The sequence below is a fragment of the Abramis brama genome (genome assembly GCF_963993115.1).
Source record: "Abramis brama genome assembly, chromosome: 13".
Lineage (NCBI taxonomy): Eukaryota > Metazoa > Chordata > Actinopteri > Cypriniformes > Leuciscidae > Abramis > Abramis brama.
Genome location: NC_139975.1, coordinates 11,417,218 through 11,430,165, shown reverse-complemented (window position 1 = coordinate 11,430,165; position 12,948 = coordinate 11,417,218). Strand labels below are relative to the sequence as shown.

General features: G+C 36.8%; 2 protein-coding genes across 5 annotated transcripts in view; one reads left to right on the top strand and one right to left on the bottom strand.

The window, feature by feature from the left end:
- The window catches only part of macrod1 (mono-ADP ribosylhydrolase 1), a 63,203-nt gene extending 58,462 nt beyond the window's left edge, over positions 1 to 4,741 (bottom strand). For both annotated transcript variants that reach the window (XM_084132314.1, XM_084132315.1), the window contains exons 1-3: positions 4,131 to 4,741; positions 3,641 to 3,733; positions 2,902 to 3,012 (exon numbers count right to left, since the gene is read on the bottom strand). In XM_084132314.1, the coding sequence (XP_083988440.1) occupies positions 2,902 to 3,012; positions 3,641 to 3,733; positions 4,131 to 4,548 (622 nt within the window). In that variant the 5' untranslated portion in view covers positions 4,549 to 4,741. The remainder of the gene's footprint in view (positions 1 to 2,901; positions 3,013 to 3,640; positions 3,734 to 4,130) is intronic.
- A 1,644-nt stretch (positions 4,742 to 6,385) lies between these two features.
- On the top strand, positions 6,386 to 12,384 carry fermt3b (FERM domain containing kindlin 3b). 3 transcript variants are annotated; one of them, XM_084133960.1, is made up of 15 exons: positions 6,386 to 6,586; positions 7,346 to 7,495; positions 7,964 to 8,197; positions 8,282 to 8,398; positions 8,981 to 9,149; positions 9,233 to 9,335; positions 9,425 to 9,532; positions 9,616 to 9,744; positions 9,860 to 9,906; positions 10,005 to 10,129; positions 10,313 to 10,419; positions 10,897 to 11,112; positions 11,303 to 11,427; positions 11,606 to 11,747; positions 11,889 to 12,384. In XM_084133960.1, exons 2-15 carry the CDS (start codon positions 7,372 to 7,374, stop codon positions 12,066 to 12,068), a joined length of 1,926 nt encoding a protein of 641 aa, XP_083990086.1. In that variant the 5' UTR covers positions 6,386 to 6,586; positions 7,346 to 7,371; the 3' UTR covers positions 12,069 to 12,384. The 3 variants fall into 3 exon arrangements, with proteins under 3 accessions (XP_083990086.1, XP_083990087.1, XP_083990088.1); XM_084133961.1 differs by having other exon boundaries at positions 6,445 to 6,586; positions 7,368 to 7,495; XM_084133962.1 differs by having other exon boundaries at positions 6,451 to 6,586; positions 7,371 to 7,495.
- The last annotated feature ends 564 nt before the right edge of the window (positions 12,385 to 12,948 follow it).

The window sequence follows — 12,948 nt, the reverse complement described above, 5'->3', positions numbered from 1 at the left end:
CACTTTCCATTGCGAAAGGTGCTATCAAACATCTAACTGCATGTTGGAGATTATCGACCTCCAGAGCTATTTTCTGTTCAAAGGAATGTCACTGCTTGGTGCTACTTCCAAAAATATAGATCTGTTTCCCAAACACTCTGCGCAATTTGGATGTCTCCCCAATCAAACACAACTGATTCAATTCATCTGCTCTTTAGTAAAGACTCCAAGACCAGAAATGGTTACTACATTAAACATTACATGAACAAATTCAAAAACAAAATCAAGTAATGAACTGAGTGGCCCAATCAGTCACAGATGCACTTCAGAAAATTGTGCGTCATGTACTAGAATAAGTACATTAAATTCTCTCAGCTTTAAGAATACAGGAACAAATCGAGAACAACATTGTATCTCAAAGGTAACTTTATTCATGTATGTGGGCCATGTGCCAAAAATCTTGCCCACCCTTGATCTAGCAGCCTCCACAGATGAAAAGATAAAGATAAACGGATTAGAAATAATCACTGCACTGTAACATTTGTTTGGTGACTATTTTAAAGAAATACCAGTTTGCAATATCAAGCACCATAACAAGTGGTTTTCTACAGCCAAAAAATAACGAAGTAATAACGTGCTCATCATCTGAAACTACTTTTTTCTTCTTCTTTTTTTACGGTTGATGTCACCAAGCCCTCTAATTTTTCAACCTGTCAACAACTTTTCAAGATCCAACCAAATCCCAATAGTTAAAATCAAGTGCCTCTCTTTTTCCATTTCACTCAGAAATGTCACAATAAGTTGCAAATGCCATTTCAAGTTGACTTCCAAAACACCAATCAGGTTATATTATACCTGCAAAATCTGCTAAAGCAACATGCTATAAAAACATACTAGATACAACAAGTGCTTTCACTCAATTGGGTTCTTTGGTGAGTGAGATGCATACTTAGCAGTCCTGAGAACTTCATTCCATCCTCCAAATGAATGACCACTGGACAGTCTGTTAATCCTCACGCTTTTACACCGAGACCTACGGCCAGCCGATCAATGCGTCAACTGGGAGAGATGAATCAATGCCCTGTCAGACAAACTCCTCTCTCTCTCTCTTCATGCTCACTCTTAGTCCTTTGCCTTTTCAGCTTCTTTTTCTCCTCGCCCACTTCCTTTCTTTCTACTCATGCATTGCATACCTGTTTAAATGAGCTCCATTAGGCCATCTAGCAGCAAGCGTAAGTCCTATGTGGCAATATGATTGCTAAAACATTAACCAATCATTGCTTTGCTTTATGGCAGCTTAGAGGTGATGATGGAGAAATAATAAACCTGAGCACTCTACTAACCCTGTATGAATATGCTAATGTCAATATGCTAAATATCTGGAATATGCTGACTCTAATAGCTATAGATTAATTATGAAATTGTTTCGTTTCCTGACCTACAACGGACCCTATTCGGATTAGACGGCATATTTATTTGAGCACAAATGAAAACAAGGCTGTGAGGGATAGATGTACAGTCCTTATATCTTAGTTCCATCTAATTTTACAGTCAATCTTTTGTAACGATGTACTTCAGTGTTGAACAACTGACACCAAGGTACACATTACACCAGTACAACCCACTGTAAATATGTCCCTCACAACCTTGTTTCCTTTGTGCAAAATTAAATATGGCTACTCTGACTAAAGTTTGGAGGTAGAGCTTTACTAAGATGTAACCAATGGTGTTTTTCATTGGCGTAGAATATGCAAGGGCTGTAAATTCGTCCCCCACAATTTTTTCCAGGCAAGCGTCTTCACATAGAAGTTTTAATGGGCCAATGTGAATAAATCTAGATTAAATTCAGAGTCAAGATAGTCTATGCATGACAAGACGTTTTATTCTTATCTAAAATGCGGAAAAGCCCAAAACTGACTCGTAGAATTAATAACTTGTGGCGATCCAGGAAATCATTTATGTGAAGAAAAATTCTGTGATCTTTTTTTTTTTACATTGTATAAAATCCATGATGACTTAATGCACAAGTGTTTGTAGTATACAAACCAATCATAAATTTGTCATTTTTAAAATATAGAAAAAAATATTATAGAATAGAAATAACTGGTTAATGCTCAGCAGTGTATTTTATTTCTTAGCCAATTAATAGCAAGAGATAAGAAAAAATAAAACCTGTCAATTAAACAATTGTCAGGAAAAAAAACCTGGTAATACACTTGGCATTTCTGTTTCCCTCACTTCTGAAAGGATGGCTACGCCCCTGGTGTTTTTAGTCTGTCATCATAGTGCTTGACTTGTCTCTTTTGCTATTTAAAGGAAGCAAATGTGAAAAGCTTGAAAGCTCCTGATAGTCAGTTAACTGCCAAGAACACACAAGCAAATGCAGATGAATGGTTCAAAACTCTCAGGTGTGTCTACAAAGGGACTGACTGGATCCCAGAGACAGACAATGAGCTCTACTGATGAGGACCGCTGACAATTATTGTTCAGCTTTATTAAAATAGTACTGGAAAAAGAGTGACACGGCTGAAGAGAGGGTTTTTGTTGTTGTTCTCTATAAAACTACTGAATGCATTTGCTCTCTAAACTCAAATGGACATTTAATGCTGCCAACTGAGAAAGGCAAAGGCTCACTGCCTTAATATAGCAGAGTTCATTTCAGACAAAACAGGGCCACAAACATTCAAGCTCAACTATGCCAAATCTTCCTGCAGATTGTATATTTTCAACAACAATGAAAAAAAAAATGGCCAAGAAAAAAAAAACTTTTAACAATAAACTGCTGAATCTGTTTTAAGTTTATAATGTACGGCCAGGCACACACGGTTTTGGGAAACGATAAAATTGTTTGTCAGAACACAAGCAGGTAAAACACAAGCAGGTAAATGTAGACTATGATTTTTCCTGTACTTCGACTCTCACCTGCGTTGGCAATCGAGTCGATCTCCAGTTTTGTGATGTCGCCACTGAAGAGGGATATTTTCTTATTCAACTCTTCATTGACTTGGTACTGAGGCTTACAAGAGGAGTCACCTAAGAAGAAGCAAACAGTGATGTTCACATACTCTGGACCACATGTAGCAATTTTATTAAATTGAGATTTATACATAATCTGAACATTGAATAAATGAGCTTTCCATTGATGTGTGGTTTGTTAGGATAGGACAATATTTGGCCGAGATACGAATATTTGAAAATCTGGAATCTGAGGGTGCAAAAAAAATCAAAACATTGAGAAAATCTCCTTTAAAGATGTGCATTTATGTTCACGATTGTGCTGCATTCACTCACAAAAGTAAATGTTTTATATATTTACGGTAGGAAATTTACAAAATATCTTCATGGAACATGATCTTTACCTAATATCCTAATGATTTTTGGCATAAAAGAAAAATCCATAATTTTGACCCATATAATGTATTGTTGGCTATTGCCACAAATATACCAGTGCGACTTTATGACTGGTTTTGTGATCCAGGGTCACATATAAACTGTTTTACACAAAACAACCCCAATGTGGTCTACATCCAATAAAACAATATATTCATGTCTTTAACCTTCAAACACTTTCTGGACTACAAACAGATCAAATTGTACTCGGATCAAAACAAAGAGATTCACTTTTGCTATAATTATTATACATGATGAGTGTTTTGTTCACCTGATGGACTCCAGACAGGAATCTTCTCCAGAGGAATGAAGTCAACCCTGTACATTTCCCTCCTCTTCTCCTTATCCATGGAGCAAAGCGTATCTACCAAATAGAAATAATTTAAACCAAATCATACCAAAATAAAGGAAAAACAAAAATGCGAAGTTTTTATTTTATTCAGAAATTCATAACTACATTATTAATAACTAACATTAGATGAGTAAAGTTTGTAAACAAACTGTGATGTTGGCACGAGAAAGCCTTCTGATTGATAGATAGATAGATAGATAGATAGATAGATAGATAGATAGATAGATAGATAGATAGATAGATAGATAGATAGATATCAAAGTCATAGATATCAGGTTGATGTTGAGTCATAAGAAGATGGCGTTATTATATATCTTAATTTCTTATATTTCTTTCTGGTTCTCTGTTAATGAAGGTTAACAGAGACGGGTGGACGGGTGTCTAACATCAACTCTAGGGAGAGACTCACTCTTTGCCTCTTTCCAGTCACTGCTCTCCGAGTCCAGGTTCAGGCCGGGCCGCGCGCTCATAGCGTGCAGCGTGCTCGTGCGCAGAGACGCCAGCAACGCAGCCGAGACCCCCACGGCTCCTAGGACAACCATGCCGGAGCGAAGTGGCTTAACGGCCCCTCCACTCTGCCAGTGGAGAGACTTTGAGGCTGAGGAAACCTTCTCCCACCTGCCTGCTTTACGTAAGACCCCCCGGGAGGCCAGCTCTTTGATACTCGCAGACCCTCTGCCTTCGCTGCGGAGTGCATGAAAGGAGCGATGTGCAAGTCTGCTGATGAAATTGAGATGACTCGGCCATCTGTTTCCAGTGCCGGATATGAACCCAACACTTTTAGAGAGTGAAACACGAGCAGCAAGTTTTGACATCTGAAACACCATGGTCTGGTGACTCTGGTCTGTCTTGACAGTTGACAGCTGGCAAATTTAATGTTTAAAGCCCGAATGACTCCCGTCTGCGCCTCGATTTTATCCTTGTTTCGATTTGAAGACAGTTGGAAGAAAGAGTTTATAAAGTAAGAAGTGAAATTGAAAGTCAACTGTCTGGTACAATAAAAGCAAATGGGACTATACCAATATGTAGGGGTCCATGAGTTATATTCAAGCGCTTCTCGGTATTTGGATTGTCCCGAATCAAAATCATTTATCCTTTACTGATCTCTAGCGGCAAGACGCTGTAAGCGCACTATTTAGTCTAGATGGTCTGCGGCTAATAATTTTGGTTTGACAAGTACCATTTTCAAAATCGGGACTTTAGATTCAACTTTATGTGAATTAGGACATACATCACCGGTCAAAAGTTTGGAAACGTTACTATTTTTAAAGTTTTTGAAATAAGTATCTTATGCTCGTCAAGCCTGCATAAAAAAAATACAGGAAAAAAAAAATATATATATTGTGAAATATTATTACAATTGAAATAATGGTTTTCTATTTTAATATACTTTAAAATATAATTTATTATATTTTTCAAACCTTAATTTTCAGCATAATTAGTGTCACATGATCCTTCAGAAATCATTTATTCAGCAAGGATGTGTTAAATTGATAAAAAGTGAAAAGTAAAGATTTATATTGTTAGAAAATATTTCTATTTTGAATAAATGCTGAATGTTAACATGCTGATTTGATACTCAGTTATGTTGGAAACAGTTGTGCTGCTTTATTTTTATACATTTTTTTCGAACCTGTGATAATCATAAAAAGTTAAAAAGAACAGCATTTATTCAAAATAGAAATATTTTCTAACAATATAATACTATCACTTTTTCTAAATTTAACACATCCTTGCTGAATAAAAGTATTAATTTCTTTCAAAAAAAAATTCTCCAAACTTTTGAACGGTAGAGTATATTGTTACAAAAGATTTATATTTTAAATAAACACTTTTCTTTTTTAACTTTTTATTCATCAAAGAATCCTGAAAAAAAGTATCACAGGTTTTTTAATAAAAAATATTAAGAAGCACAACTGTTTCCGACATTGATAATAAATCTGCATTTTAGAATGATTTAAGAAGGATCATGTGACACTGAAAACTGGAATGGCTGATGAAAAGTCAGCTTTGCATCACAGAAATAAATTATATTAAAGTATTTTCAAATAGAAAACCATTATTTTAAATTGTAATTATATTTCACAATATTACATTTTTTCTGTATTTTTGATCAAATAAATGCAGGCTTGATTAGCATAATCAAATGGGACTATACCAATATGTAGGGGTCCATGAGTTAATACAAGAGACTTCTTTTAAAACCATGAAAAATAGTAATGTTTCCAAACTTTTGACCGTACTGTGTGTGTGTGTGTGTGTGTGTGTGAGAGAGCATATATATATAAAAATAACAATATAGCAATTATATAGCAAATATATAAAGTACAAATATTGGATGCACTCTCTCAATTAATATGAGGTCATAAAAAAACAGATTTATTTGAAGTGGAACTATAGCATTGAAATGTCATTTTAACATACCCCATACACCCTTTTACTTTGATCTTTTTTCAATGTGGGCCAAATTAAAAACTCAAAAAAAAAAGTATTCTCTTCTAAAATAATCTCTTCCAGAGTGTTTCCACTGATGACCACTAAGCAGATCAAAATTATATAAATTTGATGTTGGAACTTAGTGCTTTAGTTCTTCTTTTGTGTGTGTGTGTGTGTAAGAGCACACCCAGTGTGAAAATAAAACTGTAATATATACAGTTCCGTTATATACGGAAGCTGAGAAAAGAGGAACACCCTTTTTTGTCAGCTCTGACATACCCTGAAAACCGCAACTGATTCTTCACAGCAGAGGGGTCTTGCCCATATGAGTGTGTGTTTGTCTGTGTATCTCATAAAGGGACCTACCAGCTTTTAATTGGCTGCGCAAAACTAAGACTCTATCGGCAAATCCAGAGCACAACAGAAAAGGTAACGAAATATTATTCAATATTTGACTCATATTTTGAGCTAATAATAGTGAGCAGTTTAAAACAACAACAGTGAGACATTTCTGTAGACACTTTATTTCAGATCATAAACATTTAGAAATATGAATAGTAATTTAATAGGATGAATATGAATAGTAATTTATAGTATAATACAGTATAAAACTGATTAAATGACATCTAACACATTTAATATCTACCCGACTAAGCACGTTGCCGATCCTAAGTGTTGAATTTCTCTATTGATTTATTTTAATATAGAGTTTAAAAGACATTTATGTTACAAATAAAGTTGAAATGTTAAATATGTGTGTAAAGTTTCTTGAGTTTAGGTCTATTTCAGTTTTCAGTTTCAGTGAACTACATTCACATTTATCACACACCCCCACACCCACACCCACACATAGACCAATACCATACACCAAAACACCTTTTAACATCTAGTTGTGGATTAGACGCTTGATTAAAAGAGGAAATGTGGTTCCATGTGATTCGTGTGTAAAAGGGAAGTATCGGCCACAGCAGATATTAAACATAACTTGGAGCAAAATAGCATGATTACACTCACAGGGTGTGAAGCATGTGCTGGTGATGTGTCCATCAGTATGATCGTGCTAACCATGTGACGTACAGCTGCTTATCATGCCTTTTAAAGTTCACATTTTGGTCTACGCTCAACACTGAAATAGAAGAATGTACTGTACAGAATAGCTTGTGTGTAATCAAACCTCATTGGTTCCAGCTTTTTTGGGGTCTCTTGGCAGCAGAATGGCAGCGTGGGACCTTACAGTCGCAGTGGAGGAGCTTGGACCTGATGCCCCACCTTTCAAAATCAGTGTGACCTCTGACCTGCACATTGGTGGAGTTATTCTCAAATTAGTTGAGCAGACCAGTGAGTTATGTTCTAGATGCTTCAAAAATGGGCTATTATATTTGTTAATAAAAAGATGCGTATCATTCATTTTAGTTGTGCACTAATTCTGTGACAGCAGCTTACAAAAAAATTGCTATTTCAAATAAATGCTTTTGAACTTTATGTTCATTGAAGATTCATGAAAACAAAATGTATAGTGGTTTCCACAAAAATATTAAGCAGCACATCTGTTTTCAGCATTGATAATAATCAGAAATGTTATAAAAGTAATAATATTTAACAATGTTACGTTTTTTTTTTATTAAATACATTTTATTTTGCCTTGGTGAGAATTAAAGACTTCTTTGAAAAACATTAAAAAAATCGAACCAACCCCAAACTTTTAAACGTGTGTACGGTCAACAGCACAACAACTGTAAATACCCATTATGTAGGGTTCCTCAATCTGTATTTACCCCGTGAGATGTTCTTGTGTCTTATTTCCAGAGCTGAAGAAGGACTGGTCCGATCATGCCCTGTGGTGGGAGCAGAAGCAGCAGTGGTTGCTGCGGACCGGCTGGACACTGGACAAATGCGGGGTCCACGCGGACGCCCGCCTGATCTTCACTCCACAGCACAAGCCTCTGCGACTGGGCTTGCCAAACGGGGCGACTCTGAGGATGCGGGCCTGTTTCTCCAGTTCTGTGTTTCGCACTGTCGTGGGCATCTGCAGGGTTCTCAGTAAGTGAGCCTCTGTAAGCAATCTGTATTCATTTTACCAAGTGTCAGGTGGCCATTTCCAAAATGAATCTTTCTCGCTTTCAGATATTCGTCACCCAGAGGAGCTCTCCTTGCTCCGTCCTGTTGAAGAAAAAAAGAAAAAGAAGGACAAAGATTCCTCAGAAGAGCTGTATGATCTTACAGATGTTCCTCTAACCGCAGGTGCACAAAATTACACATTAAATATGTTTTCGTTACACTCTCAGAAAATAAAGTACATAACTGTACCTTTAGGGGTACAATGGCTTGTCACTGGGGCTGTACCCTCAAGGGTACAATATTGTACCTTAACCTTTAAAAGAAACGGTACATATATGTACCTTTTAATGCTTTTTGACCCTCAAAAAGGTACATATATGTACCTTGAGGTCCAATAATAAGCCCTATGGGGTACGTTAGTGTAGATTGTACCTTGGGGGACAGAAATGGACTCCTATTGTACCCCTATCAAAAGTTTGGGGTAGGCAAGATTTTTTAAATGTTTTTGAAACCTCTAATGTGGCAAGGCTACATTTACTTGCATCAAAAATACAGTAAACCAGTATAAAAGGAACAGCATTTATTTAAAGTAGACATTTTTTAACATTATACACTTTTGATCAATTAAATGTGTCCTTGCTGAATAAAAGTACTAATTTAAATAAACAAACTTACTGACCCCAAACTGGAATGGCATAGGCCTAAATTTAGAGTTATCATTTAGTCAAAGTATTCTAGTTTAAAGTGGATTTTATCTTGACGTAGGTTCTGTTCAAGCTCTGTACAATGGCATGCCGGCTCATTTTGCTGACTCTCCTAAGACTGAGGCGGTGTATAAAATGCTGTCTGTCAGTCTGCCCTCACCTGCTCCTGAAGCCATCGCTAAACTCTACCGGCCGGCCAGTGTGGTGGACAAAACACATATTCACACCAGGTACAGCCGAGAAACAAAAATACACATTCAAAAATAACAATCCTCATTTCGCCTTAAAATAAATGTTCCTCTGTTCCCCGGAGGTGGCTGGATTCATCTCGTTCACTAATGCAGCAGGGAATACAAGAGAATGACAGACTATGGCTTCGTTTCAAATACTACACTTTCCATGATATGGATCCCAAGGTAGGACTTTGGTTATGATCCGCATATACAATTTTTCTAAGAGCCATGAAACGGAAAGAAGTGGAAAATTGATTCTCTCTCTGTTCTAGTATGATGTGGTGCGTCTGACGCAGTTGTATGAGCAAGCTCGCTGGGCGATTCTCTTGGAGGACATAGACTGTACAGAAGAGGAAATGATGCTGTTTGGAGCCCTTCAGGTACAACAGAAAAATAATACTGCCAGAAATAGTAAGCAATCGCATTCTTACATCTACCTCTCTTTCTCCACTCTCTTATTCAGTACCACATAGGAAAATTGTCCTTGTCTGAGGACATGGTCTCTTCCTGTCAAGGGATGGATGACTTAGAGTCTGCCCTGAAATCCCTGGAGGTCAAGATGGTGGGAGACGGCAACAGCACAGACATACTGGTGAGAGACACTTCGAATAAATCCTCTTTACTTTAATACAACAGCAGCAAAGCGACATGGAGATGGAATGCAGAGACAGATTTAGAGGTACTAAGTCTGACATTTACTTTCACAGGACAATATGACTGCTCCAGAGCTGAATGACTATTTGAAAATATTTCGGTGAGGCTCTTTCCTTTGGCTAAATCCTACTGTCAGTCCCATAAACATTTGACCTATGATTTTATGATGATATGAAACTATGATTTTCCACCCTGTAGGCCAAAGAGACTCACTCTAAAGGGTTACAAGCAGTACTGGTGCAACTTTCAGGACACCTCAATCTCCTATTATAAAAGCAAAGAGGACCGCTATGGAGAACCTATGCAACAACTGAACCTGAAAGGTCATTTATGTATTATAAATAAAATACAAATTCAGTCGGATGAATCACTTCTGTGTGCAGCTTCCCCCCACACTGTGCATGTATATCATGTGAATATGTTTTCACACCTCAGTGGCGGTGGAGCAGACACACTCGTCAGTGTAATGAGACTGTGTAAACTGAAACTAATCTGCATCTCCCCAGGCTGTGAGGTCGCCCCTGATGTCAGTGTAGCGGGCCAGAAGTTCTGTATCAAACTCCTCATTCCTGCACCAGAAGGCATGAATGAAATCTACTTGCGTTGTGAAAATGTACGATAACATTGATCTGTATTCAAAACTCTGTTAAGAAGTTTTTATGTTAATGTTTTAACCAAGGCTGCATTTATTTGATCAAAAATACAATAAAAACAGTTTTTTGAATATGAATTTGAATATATTTTAAGATAAGAAATCCTGACAAAGCTGAATTTTCAGCATCATTACTCCAGCACTGTCACATGATTCTTCAGAAATCATTCTAATATGCTGATTTGCTGCTCAAGAAACATTTATTATTATCAATGTTGAAAAACTGTTGTGCTGCTTAATAGTTTTATGGAAACAATAATTTTTTTTAGGATTTCTTGATGAATGTAGCCCAAAAGAAAAGCATTTTTTGTAACATTATAAATATCTTTACTTTCACTTTTGATCAATTGAATGCATCCTTGCTGAATATCCTTTTCTTTTTACTTTTGAATGGTAGTGTTACTTATTTTTTAATTCCCACCTACCCCACCCAATCAGGAAAAGCAGTATTCTCAATGGATGGCCGCCTGTAAGCTGGCGTCCAAAGGCCTGACATTATTGGACAGCTCCTATGAGAGTGAAGTGAAGAACATCCAGACATTCCTTTCCATGCAGCGTTGCAATTCTGCAGCTCACGCTGCACAAACTGACGACAGCATCAACACACACAGCCTCGTCTCACCAAGATACCAGAAGAAATACAAGCCCAAACAGGTAGAGTGACCATGAACGGTGCTTGCCAGGCATTTTATGTTGTACAATATACTGCAATATTTATCTATTCAGTGTTTGTGTTACCTTTATATATATATATATATATATATATATATATATATATATATATATAAACTATAGCCTATTCTATATTAATTACCACAACCTCACCTCTTCTTGTTCTTTTCAGTTAACTCCTCGTATCCTGGAAGCCTTTCAGAATGTCGCCCAGCTTTCCTTGACATCTGCCATCTTGAAGTTTCTGCAGATCTGGCAAGCTCTGCCTGACTTTGGAATTTCCTACTTCATGATCAGGTGAATGGACTAACCTTACAGTCACAAAAAAATATGGTCAGCTATTGAAGTACCTTTTAAGCAAGCTTGTTGGATATTTAAGAAACAGTATATGCAGTGGTATGTGGTAAAAAGCCTTTTTATAATATAGAGATTTTATAAAAGTCTGATCCAGTTTCACAATCCAATAATTTCTCAGGTTTAAGGGCAGTCGTAAGGATGAAGTTATGGGCATCGCTAACAACCGTCTGATCCGCATAGACCTGGGAGTTGGAGATGTGGTGAAGACTTGGCGTTATAATAATATGAGACAGTGGAATGTCAATTGGGACATACGGCAGGTAGGTTTCAATAAAATGATAATAAAAATAAGGAAAAAAATATGTGACACTAAAGAATGACGTAGAGGTTCTCATTTAATACACTGGCTTCACTTAGAAATTTAGTCTTTTAAATGATCAACACCTGTTTCTCTATTTAAGGTTGCAATTGAATTCGACGGAAACATTAACATAGCATTCAGCTGCGTGAACGCAGACTGTAAGGTTGTGCACGAGTACATCGGAGGATACATCTTCTTGTCTACTCGCTCACGACAGCAAAGCGACACACTGAACGAGGAGCTCTTCCACAAACTCACCGGCGGCCACGAGGCTCTCTGAGCACAAAGCAACAACTTACAGAGAAGATAAATCTCTGATGCTACAAATGGAGGAAACTGATAAGAATTCAGTGTTCGCACTGCTTAGCACCTGTCCCTTTGTTTTACTTTTACTGATCAACATACAAGCATTTAAATTATTGTCTAACAGTGAAGCATGTTTTCCACATCCTGTTACATATATGCACATCTAATGATTCTGCATAAATCATCACACTTAATATATGACTGCCTAACAGGAAAATATGACTAAATGAATGATTTATAACTTTGTAACTATTATCTAAAAACAATGAATTTTGTCATAAAACATGGTACCGCACTTGTCATTATTAGAATTATTACAGTGTGTCTGTATTTCTGCCATCTCATTTGAGTTACAGTTCAGGAAACCATTGTCTATCATTGTCTGTCTTATCAGGCTAAGTTCTGTTGGCCAGTAGCTGACAGTATCTTTGTCCGACAGAGTTTCAGTTACTGTAAAAGGGCTATTTTTAAATAGTCTTCAGTGTCATGTTGGGTGGGAGAGCTTGGTATTGACTCACTCAGTTAACAAAGTGCCATCTCTTGCATTATCCTGATGAGTTTCACAGCCTTGCTGATTCTCCATTATTCAGAAGTATGAAAAACGTAATGCATTGAAATATTGAGCATTATATTAAGCATTATGGTACACTATTGTATTCATTTTAACCATACAAAAATGTTACTATTGGAGTGTGTGTATGCAACAAACACATTTATGAGCTTCTAGTACTAGTAGTATAATTTTAACTCATTTTCAGACTGAAAAACTTAACTTTACCAAAAATGTAGCAACATTTCTACATTATTTTGAGAGTTGAGGTTGTTTGCAATTCCAATATGACTTGTTGTTTAAC

Excerpts from the sequence above, each read along its gene's own strand:
- fermt3b (XM_084133960.1), top strand. The coding sequence starts at position 7,372 with ATGGCAGCGTGGGACCTTACAGTCGCAGTGGAGGAGCTTGGACCTGAT. Across the intron at positions 9,533-9,615 it reads TGCTGTTTGGAGCCCTTCAG|TACCACATAGGAAAATTGTC; the intron begins GTACAACAGAAA and ends TCTCTTATTCAG. Across the intron at positions 11,113-11,302 it reads AGAAATACAAGCCCAAACAG|TTAACTCCTCGTATCCTGGA; the intron begins GTAGAGTGACCA and ends TGTTCTTTTCAG.